The sequence below is a fragment of the Podarcis vaucheri genome (assembly GCF_965113315.1).
Source record: "Podarcis vaucheri genome assembly, chromosome: 2".
In the NCBI taxonomy this organism is placed as follows: Eukaryota; Metazoa; Chordata; class Lepidosauria; order Squamata; family Lacertidae; genus Podarcis; species Podarcis vaucheri.
Window position 1 is genome coordinate 50,282,400 of NC_138760.1, and position 21,021 is coordinate 50,303,420.

Sequence of the window (21,021 nt, forward strand, 5' to 3'; positions counted from 1 at the left end):
CTGCAACTGGATCAGTAAACTACACCTGTCGCCTACAGTTCAAGAGGAGCACGCGCGTTAAAATCAGACTATTACAACGAAAACGGGTGGAATACAGGAAGAGTTTTCCCTGTGCATGGAGACCTTAACACAATGCGATGAATTCGTATGCTGACGCCTCCCAGACCGTATATAGATTTCCACGTCAGAGCCCTTTACGCAGAGCGAAGCCGTTAAATGAGTCTGCGTCGCCCTTGGCCCGCCTTCCTGGGAGGAAGGCCAGGGGACTGGCTTCTGAGCCGTCCCGCTTTGCGACTGCTCTGGTGCTTCTCCTCACCTTTCCAGCTCTGCGTTGCCCCCTCGCCTGCCCCGCCTCCGTCCCGCTAACTCCTCCTCCCAGCGGCAGCCTCTTTGCCGGCGGCGCTCGTTCCTGATTGGCTGCCTTGAGTTCATATGACGCGGGAGGTGGGGCGCCGCGGGTTTTTGAATTCGTTCTGCTCGCTGCAGGCTGGCCGGACGCTGCTTTTCGCCATGTCGTTCCCGAAGGCTCCTCTCAGGCGCTTCAATGAGGCACCAAGTGAGTAAAGGGCCGGGAAGGGGCGCTCGGTTGCGTCTCCTAAGAGCGCAGAGGGTGAATAAGCAGCGGGGAGTATCTACCCAGGGCTTTGCTGAGTCCACCACCCAGTCCTCCCCCCCACACCTCTTTTTGTCCCCGTTTCTCTAAGGCACGCTGCCTCTGAACATGGAAGCTCCACTTAATTCTGTGCCCCTTCCCCACTGAAGGCGGTGTTTGGCCTTCTCTTGTCCAAAGTCCAGTCTCACTTGGGTACCAACCTGTTTGTAGTCTAGTATGACCGGCTCAAGATGCTTTGCTGCCCGAGGCAAAGGGCAAGACACTGCTCCTGCCTCCCATTCCATGTACAGTATAAATGTTCTTAATCTTAAACATTGGTGATGGTAAGTAGGAGAATAGAAGCATAACGACACGACCCCACTTACCATTCCCCTCCCCCTCTTTTCTTCCTAGTTATTTCAATTCAGGTAGGTAGTCATGCTGGTCTGATGCAGTCGAAATATATAAAAAATTGTCCAGTAGCACCTTAGAGACCAACTAAGTTTGTTCTTGGTATAAGCTTTCGTGTGCATACACATGAAAGATAACAATAACAAACTTAGTTGGTCTCTAAGTTGCTACTGGGTTGTTTTTTTTAAGTTATTTAAAGCAATTCATGAACCAGGAATTCTTAAGGCACCAGGAAATGGCTGGAGTTTTTCTTTTCTTTTCAAGTTATAAAAATATTGCAAATGGTTACATTGTATAATATATGTATCATTTCTCAATGTGCCCTGATAACGCATTCACGATCATTGTTATTGACTTAGTTGGTGCAGACTAAAGTTTGAAGTGTCCCTTGAATTGGGTCATTTCTACCCTTTCATCTTGTGACTATTTTATCAGGAATTCAGAGATTATCAAAATATGTCCCCTTCCTCAACAGAAATATGAAAAGGAGGTGAAAGAACCCCAGTGCACAATGTAATGAATGTAAACACTGCAGTAAGGATTAATTCAGCTTTTTCTGCAACAGTTGGCTATCCAAAATGTATTTTTTTAAAAATGGGGGTCTTGTAATTAGGGCTTTGATTTTTGCTGAATGTTCATCCTTCTTCCCACCTTATCTAGCTTGTGCTCCATCACCAGGCGCTTATGATGTCAAAACTTCAGATCCATCAAAAGGACCTGTGTCTTTTGACAAGTCCCAACGATTCAAAGAGCATATGGGTAATGAAATCGTGGAAAAGCTGGACTGGCAAATGCTTGCTTGATGCTTCTTTAACAGGCTTCAGAGCTGCGCTTCATGCATGAAGAGTCTGTTCTCATCTTCCATTCTTACCATGTTCCATGTTTGTCAATGACTTCTAGTAGTGTTATGTGTGTGTACCTGGACTCACATGTGCGCAGTCAGCACTCATGTATGTTCATATACACACTACTAAGAGGTTTGGGAGCTTTTGCTGGAGTTATGACTTGCGCTTGTTATGGATGTGCATTAACACTTACTGTCCTTCTGCTTTAGAGCTCCTGTTTGTTGGATTCCTACTTGTTTAATTATAAATTTGTTCATTTTGGTGTCTATTCTAAACACACAAAGAATAATGGAAGGTGAAATAACGCTGAGGGCGACTTGTGCTTGTGTACACGTTAGTTTCCAACTTTCTCCTTGTAACTTCATGCTGTGGCACTTATCCATGCCCTAAAGTAGATTTGCTTATAGTCAATGTTTGTTTTGTGATGTCTAGACAATGTGGGAATGGTGGTAGAAAGTTTTCTGTGAGACACCTGGGAAATAGAAGTACATCTGCTTAGTCCTTTTTTAAAAATGGCTGAAACATAAACCTTTTTCAGGTGGTTCTGCAAGATGGGAATTTCACATGTGGGGACACAGACAAGTGCAATAGTGCAACCTTGCCACCCTCTTCTAATTCAGGGGTGATTGGTTTATATCTGTGCAAGTGGAACCCTGATTTGCCAGGGTTCTATGTTACATTGAATGGATAATGCACTTGGTTCTCCATTTCATTTTGTCCACCAGCATCATTTCATGGATTGTTCTTGTGTTTCCTATCTATGGATGCCGAACATCTAAGGATGTTGAACAAATAATTTGGAAATGGAATCTGGTGAAAATTCTCTTATTTTTTTCTTTTCGTAGAGGATGCAGGAATCCAGCAGAATGTTACCAGTATGAAACCTTCATCAACTGCTTCGAGAAAACTTGACTCGAAAGTAGGATTCATATTCTATCTTGTGTCTCCCTTGGCATTTTTCTAGTGCTGTGTCATAATCTGCCCTTTAACTTTTCTTTATTATTTTTTCTCCCCGGGGAATGGCTTCTGTTAAGTTGTGGGCGAACATATCAGATGACACAGCGATTCTTCCAAAGCAGCTCTTTATTTGTAAGCTGGAACAGAACTAAGCAGTCAGCCTGCTTATAAAGAGCTCCAGAACAATGTAACTGTTGCCATTTTCTAAAACTATCCAATCACTGAACGTCACTTTTCAATCCTTCATTTGCATACAAACTATCCAATCACTGAACGTCACTTTCGATCCTTCATTTGCATAACTATCTACAGTATCCCCCTGCTGGTCCAGGGTGAGAACTTCAGTACATAACAGCTTCAATGTTTCTGCTTTGTTCTTGGAACTCAGTAGAACTTCTCTATAATTTTTATGGATGTAGGTTTCGAGCTTACCTTATTGTTGCAAGATGGCATAGGGTGGAGCATTATATATGCACACTTTATAGCAAACATTTTCCAGTCCTTTGCAGCCTCCCTGGCTGTCTGAGCTTCCTAACTTGAGAAAGTCCTGTGGGAAGAGTTGCTTCATAACCTCCTCCCCTGGACTTTAATTGAAATATTGGCACCCATGAAGGCTGTAGAGCGCAGACAATTGGTGAGATAATTTCTAGAATGAAAGAAAAGGCACACACCCATAAAAGTAAGGTAAGCACCACAAAACTCTGCACCACACCCAGGATAATTTTGCTAAAGTTTTCTCTTTTCTTTACAAATGCAGTCCTTTTGAAAGCCAGTTATAACTGTCAAACTGAGATAGCCCGAAAGATCACTTGTCTTTAGGAGTTTCTTTGTGCATAGAAATTTGGGAAATTATTTTCCCCCAGCAATTGGGAACATGTATGTGTATATTTCTCAACTGTCTGCTGGATAAGTTGCATTTGTTCTTCTGAAAAGCCGTGCTCATAAAGTGTGGGTGAAATCAAAAGGAAATTGTTTTTAGGTTTCAGCCCTTTTATGAAACAAACTTCTTTTCTTGGCCTCTAGAATTTAAAGCCAAACAGCTTGGGAATGAAAGCAGGAAAGGATTTGGCCAGCAAAAAAGACCTGAAAACATGCAAGGAGTTGGAAAAAGAGGTATGAGCACCGCCATTTCTTTTAGTAGCTTATTTAAATAAATCTATTGCATTTCTGGTGTGAGCATCTATGGTTCTTTTAGAATAGGTTTGCAGAATCTGAAAGCAGCCCTGTATAGGGAAGTTTTTAATGTTTGATGTTTTACTGTGCGTAATGCGTTTAATTTGTTGGAAGCTGCCCAGAGTGGCTGGGGAAACCCAGTCAGATGGGCAGCATATAAATAATAATAAACTATTGTTGTTATTATTATTAGGTCTCAATTAATTCTTAAACCTCTTCAGGCTTGTTGGAGAGCCAAAGATTTGACATGTTATTACATAATTTGACCCAAGACACTGGATATATTGGAGTGCAGCATTTTCCCTCAGTGTCACTACTGTCCCCCCAAATTTCCTAGTGATGATTAAATAAGTGGGTGGCCAAATCAATTTGTGTATTAGTCAGCATAATAGGAAACTCCCCTTGGAAGTACCCAAGGGCCTTTAAGTCACCTGTCTATCATCAAACTCAACAACATAAACCATTTTGACATTAATGTTACAGGTGTCTGGAGTGTTTCAGTGATAGTTCTTTGTTTATATGTGATGTTGGATTTATGGTTGGCTTACTTGTAAACTACTTTGAAATCATTTATAAAAGCTGACATGTGAATTATTGCTCTGGTGGGTGACTTGGGGTTCCATTCAGACAGCTTGCTTTACTGAGAATTCATTCTGATGTATTTCTAGGGAGCTTTGATGACATTGCATCAGTTCCCCTGCATTTCCCCACCACTTCCTTATACCACAAAAAGTCTGATAATTCAGGGAAGTGGGTTTGTGACACAAGCCTTCCCAAACAGCTGTAATTGTGGCAAACTGAATTTGCTGGCATTGCAACTGAATCAGTGTTCAAAACTCCCATTGTTCTAGGGGCATTTTGTGGCCGGGAATTACATTAGTAGTTTCTGGGCTCTGGGCGCAGTACTGTGCCTAAGATTTCAGATCAAAACTGCAGAGTGGAAGGAAAGGAGGACCTTTTTCTGCCTCCTCACTTCTAGCTACTCTCTGAAGACTGGAGAAGAGACCCTCTTAAGAATATTAGGGGCTCGGGGAGGGGAAGGACTAGACCATGTGAAAAATGAACATAACATTTTATCTGCAGTTCATTCATTTTCAGCTTTGTATTCTTGTTATAAAAAAGTGTGCCCAGATGTTGTTGTTGCGCCCACAACCTAGTTTTAAGGTGCCATTTAGGTTACAGCTTTCATTTCTCAGTTTCTAACACTGGACTGAATCCCACCCAAAAATAATGACAGTCTGCAAGTGCCCTAGGACAATTATTCAACTGTGATACTTTTAACGAGAATATTTTGGAATTTCAACTAGTAATGAAACAATATTGTGGGGCAGGGGGGACTTGCTTCCTGGAACTATTTCTCAGCTAATTTCATGCGTATTACTGTAGATTCGGGTGCTGATTGTAGAACGTGGCCAACAGGATAAAAGGCTGCAAGCTCTGGAGGAAGATCTTGCAAAGTCTGAGTCAAAGCTGTCTGCTGCAATTAGGGAGAAAACCTCACTTTTGGCAAATATTGCTTCTCTGGAAAAGCAGCAGCTGGAGTTGATCAGGACCAATGAATTACTGAAATCAAAGGTACATATCATTATGGTTTTTGTAGCTGTTGTCGTGTTTGGCCCCTCTTTAAGAGGCAGGATGAGCACTTATCTTCTGGTGGCAGTTTCCTCCTGCAAAGCTTTGTGCTTGAATGGGTCTGTCCTTAAGGCACAGTGGGTGAACAGTAATTTCACAAACATGTCATAATCTTTGTAGTTAAAAAAAGAGAGATGGTGTCCATCCTTTCACCACCTTTCTAGGTGGCCCTGCTAAGTTGTTTACAATTATGCCTTTATTTTACCAAGTAAATACTAATTTTGGGGTGTATACAGTTAAACCTCTGCTCCCGAATGCCTCAGTTTTGGAACATTTCGGCTCCCGAATGCCAAAAACCTGGAAATAAATGCTTCGGTTTTCGGAAGCTGTCCGACGTGCCATCTGCTCAAGTGCAGGAGGCTCTTGCAGCCAACCGGAAGCTGCACCTCGATTGCTGAACATTTCGGAAGCTGAATGGGCTTCCGGAATGGATTATGTTCAACAACCGAGGTTTGACTATATTGTCTCGCTATCTACTTAATGTGACTTTAGACAGTAACAAACTTAAGCATGGGACATTCTTCCCTTTAACACACTTTAAAATGTGAGGGCTTTGTGCAGCAAGTTCCCTTTCATCAGGACAGTCTACACTGGCATTGAAAAGATGAACACAGAAGTAACTATGTATTGTGTGCATTTCCAAGCACTGATTTCCAATGGATGGGTTTATGCATGTGCTGGAGGCAGTAATGCCCTGCAATAGCCTTCTGCAATTTGATGCTCTCCAGATGTGTTGGACTACAGTTTCCATCGGTCCCAGGCAGCCTAGTCAGTGATCAAGGATGCTGGGAGTATGGAGGGCATCAGGTTGGACAAGGCTGCTGAACACACAAGGCATGAGAATAAGTTTCATTGACTGCAAGGGGGCTTCCTTTTAAATCCTTCTCTTTATTTAAATTAACCTTTTGGGGCATTCTACATTAGATGATCCTGCTAGTTCAGGCCAATGACCCATCTCACGTGCCTGTAGGAAGCCTGCAAGCAGGACATGAGCGCAACTGCACTCTGCTCACCTGCAATTCTCAGCACCTGGTATTCAGAGACAGGGGCAGAGCCACTGTGGCTAGTAGCCATGGATAGCCTTGTCCTCCATGAATTTGTCTAATCCTCTTTTAAAGCCAACTTGGTGGCCTTTTCCCACAGCTGCCACACACTTCGGCAAACTATCCACTATGACCCCAAGGTCTCATTCCTGGGCAGCCACTGCCATTTCAGAACCCAAGAGTAAACATGTGGAATCAAGGATATTTTTGTCCTGGTATGCATCACTTTTTACATCTTTATATAGAATTTCATTTGCTCTTTTGTCACCGATTCAGTTTGGAAAGGTCCTTTCGGAGCACTTCACACACTCCTTTTGTTTTAACAACCTCGAACAATTCTGTAGGCTCACATTCCAATTTGTTCCCACTGGAATCTAAAATGACAAAGGATAATTTTGGCTAGATAGGATTTGTTCTAGCTAGGTTGCTCCTGAAGATTCCTAAAGATCAGAACTAAAATTGAGAAGAAAACTTTCCTTCTCTCCTGCTTTCTCCCCTTAAGTTCCATGAAGATGGAACACGGAAGAATACAAGGCTATGGATAGAGGTAATGAAGCTGCGTAATCTTAGGAATGCAAAGAAGGTGAGTTACAGTACTCAGACTGGGATTAAAGCCATATCTGTCATAGTATAATTTAGACTTTAAATTTCTTGGCTTATGGGGAGAGGGAGGGTGAAATCTAATGTAATGCTAAGTCTCATTCCATTAGTGCAAAGATTTCTCCTTGCACAAAAGGATGTTCTTCCCTTCACCACCACCACATCCCAGAAAAATTGTTCAGGGATTCCTTCAAATTTGGCGTGGGGGGGTAGTATTATTGAGCAAGCAGAAACCCTTGCCCTGATGGGATGCAGTAGTTGAATACCACCCTCAATGTTGATCTGCTAAGACTACAGTTTTTCTTTATAAATCCATCAGTGAGGGAGAGTTCAAAATTGCTAATGTAGAGATTGAACAGTGGGAGAGTTCATATTGCTCAGGTTACGTTCCTTTTATTGGCTGCCTTATTGCTGCTAAACTTAAAAATTTTGAATAAGGGAAGATTTGATGATCTTTTAAGGTTTTAATCTTTTGTGTAATGCCTATGTGTGTGGTTTTTAGACAGGCTCCGTTAAACAGGAAGACACAGAAATGAAACTGCACAAAGTTCAAAAAGACTTGGTGCAATCACAGGAAAAAGTAGCACAGCTGGAAGAGCAACTGTAAGTTACTGCATGAAATGTCAAACAGCAACCCTTTTTGAAAACTTTGTGGTACTTTAGTAGGCTAACCTTTTAAGTGTAAAGGGTCTTGAAAGGTAAGAGTCGGTAACCATCTTCTACGACAAACTGCTTTCTGAAACACCGAAATGCTACTTTTTAAGGCTTTCTCTTTTTTTTAAGAAAAAAAGAGGCATTACTTAACACAAATATTTCAGACTTGGTACAGGTGAGTGGCCAGTGAAATATATTTGCAATCTATAGTATGTTTCCTTCAACTAGTCCATTCAACTTCAGTTACTTTGCTCCTTGTTGTTGTTTAGTCATTTAGTCTTGTCCAACTCTTTGTGACCCCATGGACCAGAGCACGCCAGGCACTCCTGTCTTCCACTGCCTCCCGCAGTTTCGTCAAACTCGTGTTCGTAGCATCAAGAACACTGTCCAACCATCTCGTCATCTCGTCCCCTTCTTGTGCCCTCCATCTTTCCCAACATCAGGGTCTTTTCCAGGGAGTCTTCTCTTCTCATGAGGTGGCCAAAGTATTGGAGCCTCAGCTTCACAATCTGTCCTTCCAGTGAATGTCCTTCCACTTTGCTCCTTAGTTAGCAATAATGCTCTGTTGGAATCTTTTAGAGTGGCCAAGCAATTTGTATCCATGTTGTTGTATCCATAACATTTTTTTTGACTAGCGTGTCCTAGTTGGACATCTTAAGTGACCATCTGCTCACTGGAGAGCCATTTAATCAATAGTAATTAAAATCAGATGTTGGACAGTAAACTTCCCCACTACCCAGATGGATTTCTGTTCAAAACCAGCACCTCTGTTTATAACACTGGCTTAGCTGGGAATGGAGAGAAAGAGGGGTGTTGTCCTTGTATTTAGCGTTGCTTTCTCCTGTGACTCCTGAACTCTTAAGTGCCTTTCCCTTTAAGAGAAACAGCTAAGAAAAGAGCTGGAACGTGATGACTGTAGGGATATCAATGGTCCAGAAGTATCCAACACAGAGCGATTGTTTTCAGGTCTTAACCTGTAGTGGTTGAGGATGGAGTCTCTACCGAGTGGCCTCTATTGCTTGTTGTAAGCATTATGCGATAACATGATCAGCACCACGCTGCTGCTTTCCACAGTTCAGTTGGTTTGTAGGTTTTATTTGCTATGGCTTTGCGTAGCCTTGGATACTGATAAAATAATGCTTAGATAGAAATAGAGATTGTATGTCTAAATTGTCGGTGAACATTTGACAACATGGGCCATTATATTGAACATATATCCATAGAATTTTTTAAATGGAAAAACACATTTCAGAAAGGTGACATTGGTGCCTTATTTTTCTCTTACAATCGGAACACTTATTTGCCTTTATGCACCTGGTCTTCTGCATCTTTTCCCAATGGTTTTCAACTTTGTAATGCTCGGCTGTGACCTGGGCTGTGGTAAGGATTCTAAGTAACTGATCTTCTGTATACCCTAGGAAAGAAACTGCTTATTTCCATTTCTTGGTTATTTTGTACTTCCCGGTTGAAAACTTAACTACATATTTTAGGCCCCTAAAATATGAAACAAACATTCCTTTTGGAAAACTTAACACTCACTTTTTTCTGATCGAGTTTCTAAAGACCCTATGCCGTGCTCCCATACATTTTCATTCTGTTTTAGGACAGCAAGTGAAAGGCAAGCTGAAGAGACATGTGACTTAGAAAATCTCCTGGAATACGTTGCAGAACTTGCGTAAGTCAAGTATACTTACAATCTTACTTTCACAGCTTTGACACAAGCACTGTCTGGTAAAGGAACCTTGGGACTTGGCCTTGTACGTTTTATTTCTACGGAAAGCCTAAGATTTGAATTTGCCTAATTGTGCATTTGTCTGCACTTGTTAAACTGAAGTGTGAAGCTAGTGGTTCCCAAAGCCATAACTTCCACAAGCTACGTTTTTAGAGGTGACAAGTCCATTGCTGGTTCTCAGAGTTGGGGTCTCAAATGCTAACTGAGATAAAAGCTGGGTTTTTGCCTAGGCTGCTGCTGTTCTATGTAAGTGAAGGCAGGGTGTGGAGAAGTGCCCCAGTCTTCAGCTGGCATTTGTGGATGGGATGGACCACAAGTGTCCATGTTGGCTTACTGATGAATCTTGAATCAGCATTGAGAAAAGAAGAGACTACCAGCAGGCAGCATCCATCATTTATAAGGGTAGAGATTAAGGTTAATTAAGCTTGTCTTCTCCAGCCAGGTGTCATCAAGATGTTGCTATACTACAGCATCTGTTTATCTCAGACCAGTGGCATTGCTAGCTAAGTTTGATGGGATTTGGATTCCATCTGGAGGGTACCAGTTTGGGAAAGGCTAGACTAGAAAATGCCGTTTGCTAATATTCCTATATCTTTGGCTAACATACCAGCTTATGTTTATTTGGGAAGGCATTTAGACACTGGAGTGTTTAGGTTGTGGATATCTGCTACTCTTATTCCCCCCTTGAAGGAATAATATACATTGAGGAGTCATCAGCCAGAAGCTTCTAAAACTGCAAGAGAGCCATTACCTCTCCTAAATGCATCTTTGGGCATTTTAGGAACAGCAACGAAATCAGAAGGGCTTATTGGGGTAACTTTTTGGCATATTTCAGTCCCAGCAATTGTTTCAAGCATTGTGACTTCTAAAGGACTTTGGGTGACCTCTGTTTCTGGTTTGGAGAGTTTGAGGATGTTAATGGGATCCAAGTCCTTACCTGAAGATGAAATGAAGACCTAATCAAGGAGCAGCATGCTAAATATAACCTTAAAATAAACAAAACAAAAATAACTAGGGCAGGTTTACCAAGATATCCTTGTGATCTCTTCTTCAGGCAGTAGTAAAATGTGACTACTTCAGAATATTTCTCAGAAGAGACTGCTGGCAGCACAGAGGCCTAAAATAAGACTCGCTACATTGCAAAGCTAGGGGAAGTTGCTGAGCTGAGATCTAACTTTTGCCAGAGTAAACCTACTGTAAACTAAGAACATCATGTGTTTCTTTTTTTCTCCCCAACAGCAATGTTTCAGAACAAGTTGATAAATACAAGCTGGATGTCATCCAGTTAGAGGCAATAATAGAAGCCAAGAATAAGGACATTGACACATTGCAAAATACTCTTGAAACGAAAGAAGCAACGCTGTCTACAGAAATTGAAGCACTGCATGAAAGATGCAAGTTGCTTGAACAGCAAAAAGGTGACCATAAAGTTACGGTGTGTTTTGGCCAAATATGCCTACGTTACTTTCAAAACAGACCTCAGCTGGCTCTCATTTTCTCAATGACAGCTCCAAGTTTAATCTTCACTGACGTGCACCGTATTATGAGGCAATTTATTTTAATTTTATTGGTGGTGGAAATCATTGTGCTAAGCAAACCTCTTCCTGTATGTTACTTTTACTTTGGAGACACAAATGCAGGAATCTAGGAATGAACTGCAAATGGCAGAGCAGAACAGTTAGAATTTAAAAAGCTGTATCTATATCCAAGCAGGTTTTTTTGTGTAACTTTGTATTCTTTCTTTCTTTTTCTTTTTTTTTTTTTTTAGAGAAATGCTTAATTGAATATGGAGAAAAGGAGAAAACGGCAAATGCGGAGATAGATCTTCTGAAAGAAAAACTGATTCAAGAAGAACAGGAGCGCCAAAAGCAGAAGGAAGCCTATGATGTAAATAAAGCTGAGCAGGAGTCTAGAAAGCTGAAGAGTTTTATCCCGCTAGTCACCATTTGCAGACAAAAAACAACTACGGTTGGAGATTTTGTGCTGCTATTTCACATTATCTGAAGCTTCCTATCCTATTTCACTCTTGGCGGTTTTGGAGAATAATGGGCATAGTTTTGGGTTATGTCTCAGATTATTGAATCAGCCACTCCAATTTGCCACGGAGAGATTGAGCTGTGTTATATCTACCCAGAAATTTAATATGTGGTGGGGTAGTGTCTCAAAAATTCATCAAAATAGTTTCAAAAAATAACATTTCTTAAATTAGGAAGCAGTGGCAGAGAACGTTGGGTTGAAGCAGAACATGATCAGAAGGAAGGATAACTTGGCAGATTGTTCTAATTAATGGGTTCACTCGAGCTACATGCTATCTGTTGAATCTACTTCAGGTGGCTTCTGCTAATTTGCGTCAGGGATTGGAAAGAGAATTGAGAGAAACCATGGCTGAGTTGGAGAGACTGCATGCTAAAGAAGACCAAGTTGAGATGGTGGTGAAACACTTGGAAAATGTGAAGGAATCCCAAGCTGAGAAGCTAGCAGCGCTGGAAGCAGAGCTGAGAGGGTGTGTAGAGAAATGGTGATTTGCATACTTACATTTAGACATAGTTCTCACAAATGGCAGGTGATGTGAGCAAACCTGTACCTGAGCTGTAGTCTTTCAAGCTGCAGGTGAAAAAGATCACATGACATATATTGATAAAATTGTGTGTGTGTGTGTGTGTGTGAGAGAGAGAGAGAGAGAGAGAGAGAGCGCACTAAGCCATTTTGTGCACATAGCTTTTAACTCAAAAGGACTAGGTACTTAAATGGAAAGGTTGCACTAGACTCAGAAACAAGCACTTGGAGGTACTGGCTCATACAATTTTGGCAAGCTTTGCGGGGGCTGTTCTTAAAAAATACTGCTGTTCACTTTTTGACTCACCACTCCCCACCCCAGGAAAACTGAAGAGTTGGAGAAATTAGGTTCATTGCGCAGAAGTACCGTTGTGAAGATGCAAGAAGAGCATAGCAATACTCTGCGTAGGCTTGGGGAGACCGTTGCTGAATTTGAAACGTACGTAAGTCTTTGGGTAGTAAGTGGATGCTTTCATTTCTTCTCTGCTCTTGTGTAAATGGTGTGTTTCCCCTCTGTCCTTCTCTCCCCCTTTCACAGTTGACTTATTTTGGTTGATGCTGGCCTTAAGAACTGTAGAATATTGGCCTTTCCCCTTTTCCTTTGACCCATGAAAACATCCAAATCAGGACATGGTGACGGGATGGGCAAAGCAAATTGTGGGTATTTCTGTGCGGCATTGGATAGCTCTCTGTGTCCATTCCCCCCCCCCCCAAATGACTCTTACTTATTTCAGCTTTCATCTCCCATTAACACAAATCTGAACTCAACACTTGCAGAGGGTTCCAGGTCCCCCACTCCAGTTCCAGAGTTTTATCAGGGCAAACTGCTGCAGGCACCTTCATCTTGCATGTGCATTGACTTGCTTCTGCAACAAAGGATTTTGTGTTGTTAAACAGTAGTAGACACACTCACTCTTTGGGATCCTTCCCAAAAGGCAGGTGGTGCTGGGGAGGAAGGAAAGCATCCAGGAGTAGCAGAAGCAGGGCAGTCCCTTTCCCCTGCCCTCTTCTACCCCCTTGTATTGCTGCTGCTTATATGCCATAAAATGAGTATGGACTACCTTGTTGCTGTGTTACAAGGTTCAATATATTTAACGAACTTTGCTGAAATGAGGGTGGGTGGGTAATTAAATAGCTGTCTATGACACCAACCTTGCTAGTCTCCCTTCTGGGAGGGGGCAGGAGTGGATAAACGGTTGCTCACTCCAGATGATGTTGGGACTTCAATGCCCATCATCATATCCCAGTAGCATGCCCAGTGATTGGGTATGATGGCAGTTGGAGTCTGACAACATCTGGAAGGCTATAGGCTTCCCATCCCTGATGTAGGAGGGATAGAAAAATGGAAGGCATTATTTGACTAGCAGCATTATGGGGTTTTGCGTGGCACATGGGGAAATTGGCATTAAGCCCTTGATAAAACCTTAATTCACACAAGTGACTTGAATTCTGCTGTGCAGAGCTCTGAAGCAGCGTGACCCTTGTCCGGATGGTTTGCACCAGTGAAGGAAGTTTATCCCCCCCCCCAACTCTATCTAAGCTGTTGACATGTAGGCAAGGAGGAATGGGAAGAGTGAGTTGACCAGTGCCAGGGGGGGGGGTGCAGCAAGGCATGGTGTGTAAGGCATGGCAAAGGAGAGCTTGAGCGCAGTGTCCAAGTCAAGCAGGAATGTAAATATTGTAACCCTTCTTAGTTACAAAGCTTTTGTGGTCCAAGAAATCACATCCCTCAAACAAGAGAAAACGGCCCTGCAGGACAGATTACTTGAGATGAGCAAAACTGTTCAGCATGTGACCCAAAAGATGGAAGATGCGCAGCTTGCCAAACAAATGGCGCAGGAAGAAAATGCAAGGTAAGGGCGACGATAAGAAATTTCACCTGATAGACCTGATTGTGAAGTGGGATGATATTTACATGTGTTTGCTCAGCCAGATCTCTGACTGTCTAGGCTAAAGAGTTGTTCGTCACTAGCACAGATCATTAATTATAACGTCTCCCCCCCCCCCCCGTCAAAAGGTTTAGACAGAATAAGCTACATATTCATCTCCAAAGGCCTACATAACAGCTGAGGGGAGCAGTCTTGTCTCTTGGTCCTATCAAAGAAAAGCATGCATACAGGATAGGATTTGTATAATAATAATTTTAAAATGCAAATCCTTCGCATTGTACCAGTGTGTAAATTGCAAAACATATTTGATCCTACAAAGTGAGGATCTAGTCAAAGTACTTGACTCCTGACTGACTTTTAGTACTTGACTCTCAAAAAATAAATAAATGGCAATTTGTGCCATTTATCTATATGTTCATTCTATTTTTTTGCCGACCATCCATCAGGTGGAGAATTTAAAAAGATCTCCTCCCTCCCTTTACCCACTCCCCACTTAGGATGATTCTGGATGCCCAGACAAAAGTAGCATTAAAAGATGAAGAAATAAAAAGAATCAAAGAATCGAGTATTGTGGAAATTGCTAATCTGCAAGCAAAACTTGAAGAACAAAGTGAATACTTTAAAAAGCAACTTGAAATAGAAAGGTAAGTTTCACAATTTTGAGTTTATTACTGTGCTGTCTTCTGGCCTATCCTATCATAGCTCCTCTTTTATAAGGACCCCAGGAAGGAGACTAGTAGGTGTAAAAGCAGGCTCCTTGAGGCCCCAAATGCAGGCTCCCCTGGGTCTTGCATCAGGTAATTGGATATCTGAAATTAGAAATGAATTGCACGATTCTGTTTCCTTAGGAGAACTGTTGCTGAAAAGGTAGAAGCTGATTGCAGAGAGAGCCTGGAAACATGGCGTACCCAGTACGAAGACCTGCTTAATAAAGTCAAACCCTTTCAGGTTAGTCGGATTAAAGCCATTAAGAGTCTAGATACTCCAAAAAATACCAAAATAAACTCTGGAATTTTTACTACTCTCCAGGTGCTGCCACTGCCTTAAACCAGGGGTAGTCAACATTTTTATACCTACCGCCCACTAATGCATCTTTCTTGATGGTAAAATTTCCTTACTGCCCACCAGTGCTCAATGGAAGGAGGATTCAGCTTGTGCCGTAGAATCCCCTACCGCCCACCTAGAATCCTGAAACGTCCAGAGAGACCAGGTTGACTACCCCTGCCTTAAACACTATTAGCTGTTGGTAAAATTCAGTGATGACCATACATGTGCAGTTCCCTTTCCCCTCTACGGCCCTCTATGCCTTCCAGAAACTTCTCTGGAGGGTTGGGGACCCCCAAGCAGATGAGGGGTTGATGCTGGATTTCATCCGGGGTGTGTGTGCGGGTAATGGGCAGTTTCGTTATTGAATTGGTTATACAGTAAGGACACAGCATCTGAAAGCAACTCGAGTTTTGCTGATCGCTTGCAGTTCAGCATATATTAAACGTTACATTTCAGAAACAACTTGATGCATACGAGGCGGAGAAGAATGCCCTTTTGAATGAGAATGGTGCCGCCCAAGAAGAACTGAACAAACTGAGTGACGCATATGCCAAGCTGTTGGGCCATCAGAATCAGAAGCAGAAAATCAAGCATGTCGTGAAACTGAAAGAAGAGAATGCACAACTGAAACAGGTTTGTGATATGCAACATTGCTATGAGTTGGAGCAAAACAAACTCAAGAGGCTAAGTACCCATCAGTCTGGATGCAAAATGGGGGCCATGGAAAAAAATCCAGCAATGGCCTAACAGTGTGGGGGGAGGGGAGATGGCATGAGGTACAAAGAAATGCATATGTTTTCAGCACCAGTCGGGCTTTTTAAGGTAGATTGTTGACATATTGAGCCACTGACAATAAGTAAGGAGTAGCTGTTATACTGATGCTTTTAAGGTTTTTAGTGGAATTGCCTGTTTTTCAGATTAATGTACCCTACCATAGGTTTGCTTGTTTGAAGGGGGTGGGTTAAAAATTAGATGAAATAAAAATGTGAATTAAAAGAAAATAGCATTTAAGGGGGGGGGGGACTACTTCACAAGTTCCTGTCAACTGGCAGGATGCAGATGACTATTTTTGCACCTGGCTGGGGGCAGCAGGGAGTGTTGCCGAAAAGGATGTAAAGAAACCACAAGCCAACCAAACTCTGAGTCAACCATTTCAAGGTCTGTGCTGAAAAAAGTTTGAGGTACATGCCTGTCGGAACAAAGACAATGTGATTTATAGAGATGGAGTTTATTTTGCTATTCCTCATTTTTTGGCAATTAGACCCATTGAGTTTAGTCCTTTAAAAGCTGAATATATGCTTTCTGATAGTCATAGCTACAAAAGATTCTGAATGTGTACTAGAGCTTTATTTGATGTAGATATCTTTAAAAGCTGATAAAGCCTAATGGATTTTTACAATTGCCTGGTTCACATGGCACGTTAAACATGATTTAATGTGAATAGGTGCTGGAAAGTTCTCATTCAGCTCCCGTTGTTTTTTATGCCTCAAACCCAGGTCATGGTTTGTTTGCAGAGATGGAAACCAATACTGTAGTAGTAAACAAGGTCTGTTCTTGGCTTCCTGCTCATAGTTTATTTGGAGAGAAACAATTCACAAGGCCAGGCAGCATGACAAACTTGAGCCTGTATCAGCATGCTACCAGAGTTGTGATTTTAATATGGCTTACTGTGATGTGGAAACAGAGCCAACAATAGTGTAAAGTGAGACCAGCCAGGAGCTATTTGCAGGTAAAAGTATGGGAGAATTTCCTGTTGTACTGCCTAATGAAAGGGGGAATTTCAATTTTGGGAGTGTGGGGGAGTCGAAGAGCATTCTTCAAGGACTAATCTTTTCCCAATGATCCTATTATATTAAAACTAGATTTTTTTATGATCAAAATTTTTGCACATACACAATCCATGAGTTGATTTTTAAGCTGTTGTGCATTTTAGGCCTTCAGAATGAGTGGAATTAAGTCGGATCAAGTTTAACTGAACCGGTTTTGAGTCACATCTTTTCATGTTGTCACCAAATTTGTTGTTTAACTTACATTGAAGTCTTCTGTTCTTTAGGAGGTATTAAAACTACGATCTCAAGTAGCAAAGGAAAAGAAAGTTCGGGGAGAGCTTGAGGACCAACTGAATGCGATTCAAGGCATTAAGCGATTTGATCCTTCTAAAGCTTTTCAGCATTCTGCCAAGGAAAATGTCAGTCCAAAAACACCTTTTAAAGAAAGTGAGTCTGCATAAATATACCACAGTTCAAATTTCTCAAGTGTTTTTAAGGATGTTGATAATACTCCAATGACCTTATTTCTTTAATTTGTATTATCTTTTAAATTTATAATTAAGTAATGAACAGTAAAACAAAAATGGAACTGAGGTGCAAGTAATTGCTTACCCAAATAACAAAAACCTGCCCTACACCTGATTATATGTAGGTCAGGCAGAGATATGGTTGCCAGTGCACAATCAGAAGCCTAGAAGGGCATTCCTGATAGTGTGTCGGCAAAACAAAGCAGGTTTAATCTTTACCACCTCGCAGGGAACTCCTTCATGCATCTGTTGCCTAGGTGGTAAGTGTGCTTTTGAAGTCCTGTGAGGCTGGTTCCTGACATTTCTGGCTTGCAGATCCATAAAAGTTCCCCACCCCTTGCTTAGAGACTTACACAGGGCTATTTAGCAGTAGTCCTGTGATTTTTCTTGATCTGTATTTTCATCCTAATATTTCCTGCATTATTTCTGAACTGTTCGTGTCTGTCATGCACAGGCAGGCAGTCACTAAGAAGGCTTTTTCAAGTATCTAACAATGTCTTTTCTATACAATAGGTAACAAACAAAATCCAGCCTTATTTCTGTCGAACAGACCATGAAACAAACCCACATGTTGCTGCTTCATATGTGAACATAATACAAGTCTTGACCTTTAAATTCAACTGGATCGTGTCTTTAAACATGTACTTTTAAAATCTCTTGAAATTAAAGCAACTACAGTATTAAAGATCTCCTTTCACAGTGTCCTTTTTTTCTTTTGCCTAGAGAGAAACTTTCCATAGCACTGACATACTTGAGGTAGCAGCAGGACCCAATTAGACATTTTTATGTGTCATTGCATCTAATATTTGCAGGTGTTTAAATTCTAAAAACACATGTCATGCTTGCTGTGTAAAAATCAATGCTACAAGGCTATGTATCCCAAGTGCCACTTGTTTACTGTAACAGAGGCTATGCAAGTATTGTATCTTTCTGCAATTTAGAAATTGAAACAGTCGTTTCGGTTTTATCATTCTATGTTAGAATAGCTCAGTTATGAATGTGCTACTTTCTAGACACTGGCAATTTAAATTTATGTTTTTTGAAAAAATAAAGTGGTTTGTAATACTTAAGATGTTGGAATTTTTTCTTGAGCTTGAAAGCGTGGAAATAAAATGCTGCTTAATGGAATATTTTCTTCTGCTTTTGCAGGGGAATTTGTACCAACTTCGTTACCCATTAAGCTACTTCTGTTGAGTTCAATATTCAATTCAGCACTATGCCACAATTGAGCTAGAGTTTCTGTGTAGAAAAATAATAGGTAGGGCACTAAAGGAAGGCTCTTCCATAGGCACTTGAAACTCATCTGGTACATCCCAGAGACCAAATGGGCCCAGTGCCTGAAAGGCTTCACTCTTGTGGTGCAGGTTGTGTTTAGACATAGACTTTGTTACCAGTAATCTGACATGAATGGTCTTTCTGAAGGCCCTAGTGATTCTGAAGCTGCATCCAGACTGCATTCTGCAAGCAGAAGGGCTACTTTTATTCACAAAACTGAGATATAGCAGGTGTTCCCATTGGAAAGACAAAGGGAAGCCATTTTTGCTGAGGCCCCTTTACATACGCAACCCTCTATCTTACCTTAACGCTGTTCCAGAAGATTTCCCAACTTTCCGGGGTTGCAGAGAAGAGTATTTAGCAATCCCCTTTTCTTTTCCCCCCTTCCTCCATTTTTTCTAGTTCTCTAATTCTACTCGTGGACACTCAGTCTTGCAAATTTTGTAGGCTTGGTGCTCCTTACTTCACACCCATCCTGGAACAAAATAAAAATGAACAAACATGCTTTTTTCCAAATGAGAAAGGGCTACGGACAGAGGTCTTGGCCATTGGTTAACTTGTTCAGGTCTGTAGAGTATGTTACATTTCTCGCCCTTGGTTCTCTAACTTGCCATGTAAGCAGCGGCGTAGCGTGAGTTGTCAGCACCCGGGGCAACGCAAGTAATTTGCGCCCCCTAACCCGGGGCAAGGCAAGTAATTTGCGCCCCCCCAACCCCTAACCTGCGAGTTGCCACTGGCGCTGCCGCGCAAACAACGCTGCTTGCCCGGAGGAGGATGGAGGCAGAAGCAGCAGCCGCCTGTGGCTGGGCCGAGGGGATGGCGGCGGCGGCAGGGTGCAGAGGCTGCCCGTGCCCGGCCAGGCGTCGGTGGCGGCGTCGGCGCTGCTGCAGCGGCTGCTCCTCCTGCGAGCAGTGAGCGGAGCGCAGCCACAGCGACGGCGGGGGGCGCGCGCGCTAGGGCGCAAGGCTGGCGGTGGCGGCGGGGAGCCCGGCAGAGGAAGGAACTTGTCCCTTCCCTCTGGACTCGCGCCCCCCCCAGATGTTGCGCCCGGTGCGGCCGGCACCCCTGGCACCCCCCACGCTACGCCACTGCATGTAAGGGAGATCAGGCTGTGACATCTGTCACCCCACGGATCACCAGGGTTGATTTGGCTGATCTGGCTGGCTAGGCGGGTGTACCCTTCCTCCCTCACTGCTCCATGTACGTCCTTCCTGAAGCTGCACGCTCGGTGGATGAGGACAACCATCCCAGATAGGAGTGTACTGTTCTTCAGTCAAGGGTATACAATAGCTGCGCTCCCCTGCAAGAACTTCCAAACAAGCAGATGAACTAAAAATTATAGACAAAGTTCTAACATTTATCTTTTCAAAAGTCAAGTTACTATACAGTGGTACCTTGGGTTACATACGCTTCAGGTTACAGACTCAGCTAACCCAGAAATATTACCTCGGGTTAAGAACTTTGCTTCAGGATGAGAACAGAAATTGTGTGGCAGCAGCGGGAGGCCCCATTAGCTGAAGTGGTGCTTCAGGTTAAGAACGGACCTCTAGAACGAATTAAGTACTGTACTGGCTCCCCCCCCCCCCCCAAGGATCACTTCAGAAATGGGTGATTTGTAATAATGAAAAACCCACCCTCATTCCACAAATAGGCTTTTGTTGTGCACTGGCTGCTTTTATTCACTGCGATTTGCAGAGCGCCCCATTCTTACATTGTTTTAAAATCAGGAACTAAGTTTATTTAAACAGACACTGTCATGGTATGCCATGCCACAAATTTTTAAAGTCAATTTCCCCATTTTGATGCAAAGCACAGTTCTTGGCTGGATGCCTCACCCATTTGCCCTACTTTGGTTCCACGACTGCTTCCTGCATTAGCACATCACTGCAGCGCTTGCTCTAGCTGTACAAGAAAACAGTCTCCGGCACCAGGAAAAAACATGTATTTTCATTTTGGCAATGGGTAGGTTTGGCAGCCTGAACCAAGGTGGAAGGGCGACCTGTGCTTAAATTGACAATGTGAAGCTGCGGCATGATGCCCAACACTTTGCACTGCTGGTCTGCGTGATTGCATATTGCAAGCAGATTTTTTTATTAAGAAATAAAATAAACGGCATTCCAAACAGGGCCCCTGACTGAAGGGTAGGCCGAAATACGTGTGCGGTAAATGGAAGCAACAAGACTAGAGTGTTTCCAACTATACGGCCAAGGAGCTCGAGCGCTTAGACATTGCGAATGGGCATTAACGGAGGGGGGAGGGGGGAAGTGAGGGAGCTCGACGTGTTCCGTCGCGCAAGTCTCTGGAGGGGCTCGCGCGCTG

The 21,021-nt window shown here is 42.6% G+C and overlaps 1 protein-coding gene and 1 long non-coding RNA gene across 6 annotated transcripts; one reads left to right on the top strand and one right to left on the bottom strand.

Moving 5' to 3' along the window:
* The first annotated feature begins 386 nt into the window (after positions 1–386).
* On the top strand, positions 387–18,102 carry HMMR (hyaluronan mediated motility receptor). 4 transcript variants are annotated; one of them, XM_082212197.1, is made up of 19 exons: positions 474–556; positions 1,479–1,537; positions 1,664–1,762; positions 2,694–2,767; positions 3,829–3,918; positions 5,365–5,553; positions 7,156–7,236; positions 7,756–7,856; positions 9,511–9,582; positions 10,879–11,057; positions 11,408–11,526; positions 11,970–12,142; positions 12,518–12,634; positions 13,890–14,048; positions 14,582–14,728; positions 14,933–15,032; positions 15,588–15,764; positions 17,185–17,347; positions 17,941–18,102. In XM_082212197.1, exons 3-19 carry the CDS (start codon positions 1,759–1,761, stop codon positions 17,982–17,984), a joined length of 1,989 nt encoding a protein of 662 aa, XP_082068323.1. In that variant the 5' UTR covers positions 474–556; positions 1,479–1,537; positions 1,664–1,758; the 3' UTR covers positions 17,985–18,102. The 4 variants fall into 4 exon arrangements, with proteins under 4 accessions (XP_082068321.1, XP_082068320.1, XP_082068322.1 ...); XM_082212195.1 differs by lacking the exon at positions 1,479–1,537 and having other exon boundaries at positions 387–556; positions 11,994–12,142; XM_082212194.1 differs by lacking the exon at positions 1,479–1,537 and having other exon boundaries at positions 390–556.
* On the bottom strand, positions 3,034–20,958 carry LOC309526277. 2 transcript variants are annotated; one of them, XR_014216700.1, is made up of 5 exons: positions 19,295–19,321; positions 19,006–19,177; positions 12,175–12,243; positions 10,577–10,625; positions 3,034–3,451 (listed from the first exon to the last, which is right to left on the bottom strand). It is a non-coding gene; the product is annotated as an uncharacterized lncRNA (long non-coding RNA). The 2 variants fall into 2 exon arrangements; XR_014216701.1 differs by lacking the exons at positions 3,034–3,451; positions 19,295–19,321 and adding an exon at positions 20,414–20,958 and having other exon boundaries at positions 10,029–10,625.
* Between the last annotated feature and the right edge of the window lie 63 nt (positions 20,959–21,021).